Below are 6,194 nucleotides of genomic sequence, written 5' to 3' on the forward strand. Positions count from 1 at the left end.
CTAATTTTCAAAGTTTATTTTTTTTTTTTTGTGTATCAGAGTTTAAGTTGCGAATGCTTTCAGTAAGCGGGCAGAAACATTGTTTGTTTGTTTCCAAGGAACGAAACAAGTTTCTGCCTATTGACTGAAGGCATTCACAATTTATACGTTTGCTACTATTCATTCGCGGCATTGCACTGAAATAAGCTTCTTCCGACTGGCCATAGAGACACTGAAATTGAAAGTTTCAATGCTGGTACTTTATGACCTAGATGACACTAAGCTGGTATCATGAAAAATACTTTTTTTTTAGTAATAATTAATTTTATTAAAATGTATTCAGTGACTGAATTAATAGTTTTGCATGATTTTACCCGACCTGAGCTTTACGATTATCTTAAAAGATCATCATTGGATTTGTTTTTTTCCAATTCAAAAATGTTTTCACACTTTGCATGTATAAATCCAATATATTAAACCAGTGTTATTAATTAATAACACGTTCATTGATTTATACTCGTAAAAAATTTTTTTTTTATTGGGTTTGAAAGTACATCGACGATACTTTGATTAACATTCATGATAAAAAAAAAAATTATTGTATTCAGTCACGGTGATATTTTTGTGAGAATAGACTGATAGTGGTATGATTAGATTTAATTAATTAATTAATTAATTAATCAATCAATTATTAGTATTAGTAATTAGAAATTTTCATGTGATTTACGTTGGAATATTTTCGTTAAAAACGAAATCATTATAAATTAATCGTAAAATGCAATATTTATTTAAAATTTAAATACTAGAACATAGTAATTACGTAGTTAATGTTTAGAAAAGTCATAGAATTTAGATATTAACTATTTATTATAGTTATAGTAATCGTATTAGATAAATTATTATTTATTTATTAATGTATTTTTTATCAAGTTTTTATTTTTAAGAAAGTTGAATTTAAAATGAAAATAAATTTAATAACTTTTATTTAACACTCATTTTATTTTAGTCGAAATAATTTTATTTAAAATTTAATTCAATTATTTTAACTGACACTTCTAAAAAAAAAGTTTTAAATTTTTTTTACAGTGATCCCTTTACAAAAAATAGTAGAACTGCAAGGCAGCATTATTTATTATTTAAATTTAATTGCCCAATGTATATAACTATTATTTTTGTTAATTTTCCTTTTTAACAATTATACTTAATAATATAATTAATTAAATGGTACACTGACATATTAATTGAATACCAAATTAAATTAATTTATTGGCTGCTTTAATACATTCCAAGTGACATCAACATTTATCAAAATTCATAAAATTCAACAAAAAAAAAAAAAGTAATTAATATTAAAATTGGTTTACTTTTAAGTGTTCCCCTGCTCGGATTTGTCTCCAGTCATCTGACGGACAGTGCAGGGTAGAAAAAAAAATAATTAACGAAATAACGAGATGAACTAATAAAAGACTATTGTTATGAACAATAATAAATTTAATCTGTCTCGAACAATTTATCATTAAATAATGAATGGTTTTTTTGTATATGATTATGAATAAATTATATTATGTCGTTGTTAATAATAATTATTTTATTATTTAATCCTTATGATCTATTACTTCATGGATCCTGAAGTTAGCAAAAAATAAGACAAAGATAGCAGATATCTGACAATTTTTAAAACTTTTAAATATAAAATTAAAATGTTTATAAATTAAAAATAAAAAAATACACGTTTAGACAATTCAAAAATCAGTACATGAATTTTTTAAAATTTTATTATATTAATTATTTAATTTTTTATATGTAGTTAAAAAATTGACGTGTCTGCTACACTTACACTCATCAGATAACCAACAATTTTCAAATTTTTAACAAATTATTTGCTAAAAAAAAAATACACATGCAGAAAATTAAAAAAATTTAAATGCAATATTTGAAAATATGTTTTTTTTGTAACTTATCGTTTTGAAAAAAATTCAAAAATAGATGTCTGCTAACTTCAATCATTAATCCTTGGTACAAATATATCATATCTTTTATCAATAAAAAAAAAAAAAAAAATTACAATTACTTGACTTTTTCAAATTCATATCTAATATCATCAACACTGACTGGTTTTTTGACTTTATCGCAGTAATCGGCCCAGGGAAGATCACTCAAATCAACATCTTCAAACTCGGTTCCATTCTCAATAGTCTTGACGACCCATCCATCTCCTGGTGAAAATTCCGTAGGTTCTAATCCTCGACAATCAAACACTGCTATTGTTTTAAATTTCTCGGTGTCTTCAGCAGTGTACTTTTTTATTGAATCTTTAATTATTGTTACGGTATTGACACGTGAGCAAAGTTTACATTTGCATACAAGATGATGAATGTCTTTGCCATGAGGTGCTGGAACTTCTTCGTTTAATGATAAATAATGCCACTTGTCAGTTGATTCATTGCAATTGGAACATTTTAGTTTAAGACCCCAACGAAAATTTGGGTCTGTTGGGTTTAACTCTTCTATGTTTTCTAATGTTGCTTGAAATTTTAATCCTATTTTTACCATTTTTATTTCGAGAGATTTTAGTTTTGTTTTTGTTTAGTTAAACTGTAAAAATACATAGAAATTATTAGATACTTATTATTGCGTTTGAGTTTTTTACCTTCCCAGCTTACAATTAAATTGATAACTACGTTTGAATATTATTGTTTAGGTTACACTCGATTTTACTGATAAAAACATGTGTGACTTTATTTACCTAAGAGCAGTTTACATGAGGAATCAAACAATTTATCATGGAACGTACTGGTGCGCTTGTTCGCGCGCAAGCGCAAGGAAATGCGCATAAGCACACGTTGGAATAACATCGAATGTCGTCGAATTCTGTAGAAAACAGTTTTTTTTTATTGACTTTTAAAATAATCAACTTGATAAATGCGTAAAAAATATTATTACGTAAGAAATTTAAAAGATTACAAAAAAATTTTTTATCATTTTTAGCTCCATTTTAATAATTGACATGTAATTTTAATTCTTAAGTTAAGATCTTAAATCTTTATAGAGTGCCATAGAATTCCATAGAAAAAAATTAAGTTTTTTTTTCATAGATTTTTGAGCTAGAAAAAAAAATTTTTAAAAATAGATAAAAATATCTTATTTCTAAGAAAATTTAAAGGGCTAAAAAAATTATCTATTCTAATTTTGTTGCATCCTTCTGTTGAATCCTTCTAAATTAAAATATTAAAAAATTCAATCATTCATTCACTGGTTAAGCGTTCATTTACTGGCTCAGTCACCCTATTATAAATTAATTTCATGATTAGAATAGACTACAAAAATAATTTAACAAATAATATTTCGCTTCGTGCTTATCGAAGTCCAGGATTTATCTGTAGAGCAAGCAGAGTTCAAGAATATCAGCACACTAATACATATCTTCTCAGCGTTTGTCAAACCTGGAGTAAGGGTCTATGATCTGGTCTCCATATATTGAGCAACATATCAATAGTAATAAAAAGGTTCAATGGAAATTTTGTAAATGTTTACGTTACTTTATGCGGTTAGAGAATGCAAACAACATCATCAACATTTACCACCAATTTAAGATCAGTAGTTCAGAGTCGCAGATAAATCTGTACTTCTTTTTTAAAGGGGTCAACAGACAGGTAGATGCGCCTGAAATTCTGTCTGATTTTGGCTTTATTTGCTTAAGGACTGACCTAAAAACAAGAGGACTACTATCGGCTGATAGGTCAAATAAAAATTATGTCTAGAATAGACTTAGAAATAGGATTGCTACTCATGATATCAACTTCTTTGGTGGATCCCTTTCCTCGTTTTTTACAGTTGTAAAAATTTTACTATGTACTATTTGATTCTGCGTAATAATACTCATGTAGGCAATATGGTGCAACATGTTTTTCTTTAAATTTATAGAATTATATTTTTATGAATAATGCCGATTGAAGTAAATTGAATTAAATAAATAAATATTTGTAATGTTTTAATAATGATAACACGACTTCATCTCTCTGGACAAAATCTCTCCAGGATAAAATTTCGAAAATTATTTTTATCAGTCCAATCCCGGATGGCCATACTATCACTTCAGAAATTTGACATTCAATGATTTTGATTAACTTCACAGTAAGTTTACGTCAAGTTCTTGCAATTGACAATGATGTCAAATTTCGGCTGGGAATTTTCCATGATTTCATACATGTATGTGTAACACATTCTATGTATTTATGATGTACATATAAAATGTGAAGAAAACCTGAATACGATTCCAGTTGTAAATGTAGAAATCATTGTAATTGCATAGATTATTATAAGATCTCATTTATAGAGATTGTGTTAAACAGATTTTGTTGTAGGGAAATTTTGTAGGGGAGATTTCGTCTGGGGAGATATCATGGTGGAACATTTAATAATAATAAGACAATAAATTGCATAAATTTCTTTTATTTATAATAATAGTGCAACAGGCTGACGTTAACAAAAAACAAGTCTTATCACACACATAAAACATTTTACAATGTACAGCACCCCCTTTTATTATATTAAACACACAGTAAAATATCAGGTGGGACTATTCAAATAAAAATGTATTTATATATTTATATATGTATATATCTATATTTAAAATTATGATAAAAGTTTATACAATTAAAAATTTATTATTAACAATCAGTTATCGATCATAATAAGGCATATGACTCAATGTCCCGTTCTGCATAACTCTTTTTCTATATTTAAATAATTATTACAAATTATTATGAAAAAAAATAAGCGACGATTTTAAATTTAATTAATAAAATGTTGAAGGTCACTTTGGTAATCCGTCACTCATAAAACAAAACATTAATATTATAATTGATGATTAAAAATTTATCTCAAAGGAATGTATCATTTAAATAAACAAATTATTCATTTTTTTAATATCGTCCAGCGCTTTATCGTCCTAATTACCATCACTAATGTAAATATAATAATTACAATAATGTATTAAATTACTTAAATGAAAATTATTATTATTTCATCTTAAATTCGAAATTATTGACGTACACTTAATCGATTGTATATTTAAAATTAATTAATAATAATAATAATATAAATTAAAATGCAAATGCGCGAATAAAATGCCCGTGTAAAAACCATTTTTTAATAACTATTAACGTTCTAACATAAAACTATTATTATACATTTATAAAATAACAAATAACAAATATAGATTTTATACATCAAATAAAATAATAATAATAATAATAATTCATGACAATAATAACCGTAAAAATGATAATTAATAATAACAATGTAAGAACGCACAAGTATTTTTATTAAATTTAATTATCTCAAATAAATTTAAATTTAAATTTCACATCTAAATCACTCGTGATAGGCAAAGAAAAAAATTTACTCAAATTAATTACCAAAGTGCAAAAATATTTATATATTATCATTGAGACAATTAAATTTAATTGCAGTACTTTTAATGCATAATTACCAAACAAAAAAACAAAACTCAACAAGTTTGATGATAATGATATCGGAATGTTAAGTAGTTAATATGATTACTTTATACATTTAAAAACGGCTGTAAACAAAAAATAACGGCCGCTGTATTATTAAACATCAATATTCTATATAAGAACGATTTTAAATTTTTTATTTCAAAATTAATATTTTGGTTTTCAATCAATGCAGATTTGGTTTCGCAAATATATGACTCCTAAGTACATCAAACAAATATTTTTTTTTTGCTTTTTTTTTTTTTTTAATAATAATTCCATGACTAAAAAGATTATTAACAGTTTACTAAATTTTAATTTCATAATAACGAGCATTTTTTTAGTGATGAAATTAATCTAGATTTTATTAATTTTTTTTAACAATATGTTCGATAAAAAATTTAATTAAAAATAAACAGTGGTAACGTTGATTATTTGTTTGAAAAATTATTTTGTATTGTAGTAATTCGTCTATATTTATTCATTATAAAATAATGGTAATGTTAATTAAAAAAAAAAAATTATTATAAAAGAGATCCATTGAATAAAAACCCTGTCCACATAAAATTTTCAAACTAATTAAAAATTAACCATGTGATTAAATTTCAATCACACTTTTAACTTAATGTATTGAACTGACGTATAAATATATATTTATATTATTATTATTAATAATAATTAATTTTTTTTGTATCATTTACAAATATTTATAAATAA

At 24.6% G+C, this 6,194-nt stretch overlaps 1 protein-coding gene across 4 annotated transcripts; it reads right to left on the reverse strand.

The window, feature by feature from the left end:
- Positions 1-1,051: 1,051 nt before the first annotated feature.
- LOC103568318 (CXXC motif containing zinc binding protein) lies at positions 1,052-2,822 on the reverse strand. 4 transcript variants are annotated; one of them, XM_008545149.3, is made up of 2 exons: positions 2,726-2,822; positions 1,052-2,574 (listed from the first exon to the last, which is right to left on the reverse strand). In XM_008545149.3, exon 2 carries the CDS (start codon positions 2,530-2,532, stop codon positions 2,047-2,049), a length of 486 nt encoding a protein of 161 aa, XP_008543371.1. In that variant the 5' UTR covers positions 2,533-2,574; positions 2,726-2,822; the 3' UTR covers positions 1,052-2,046. The 4 variants fall into 4 exon arrangements, with proteins under 4 accessions (XP_008543371.1, XP_008543370.1, XP_053594199.1 ...); XM_008545148.2 differs by having other exon boundaries at positions 2,661-2,741; XM_053738224.1 differs by lacking the exon at positions 2,726-2,822 and adding an exon at positions 2,630-2,720.
- Between the last annotated feature and the right edge of the window lie 3,372 nt (positions 2,823-6,194).

This window comes from Microplitis demolitor, chromosome 4 (genome assembly GCF_026212275.2).
Source record: "Microplitis demolitor isolate Queensland-Clemson2020A chromosome 4, iyMicDemo2.1a, whole genome shotgun sequence".
NCBI classification, from domain to species: Eukaryota; Metazoa; Arthropoda; class Insecta; order Hymenoptera; family Braconidae; genus Microplitis; species Microplitis demolitor.

Excerpts from the sequence above, each read along its gene's own strand:
- LOC103568318 (XM_008545149.3), bottom strand. The coding sequence starts at position 2,532 with ATGGTAAAAATAGGATTAAAATTTCAAGCAACATTAGAAAACATAGAA.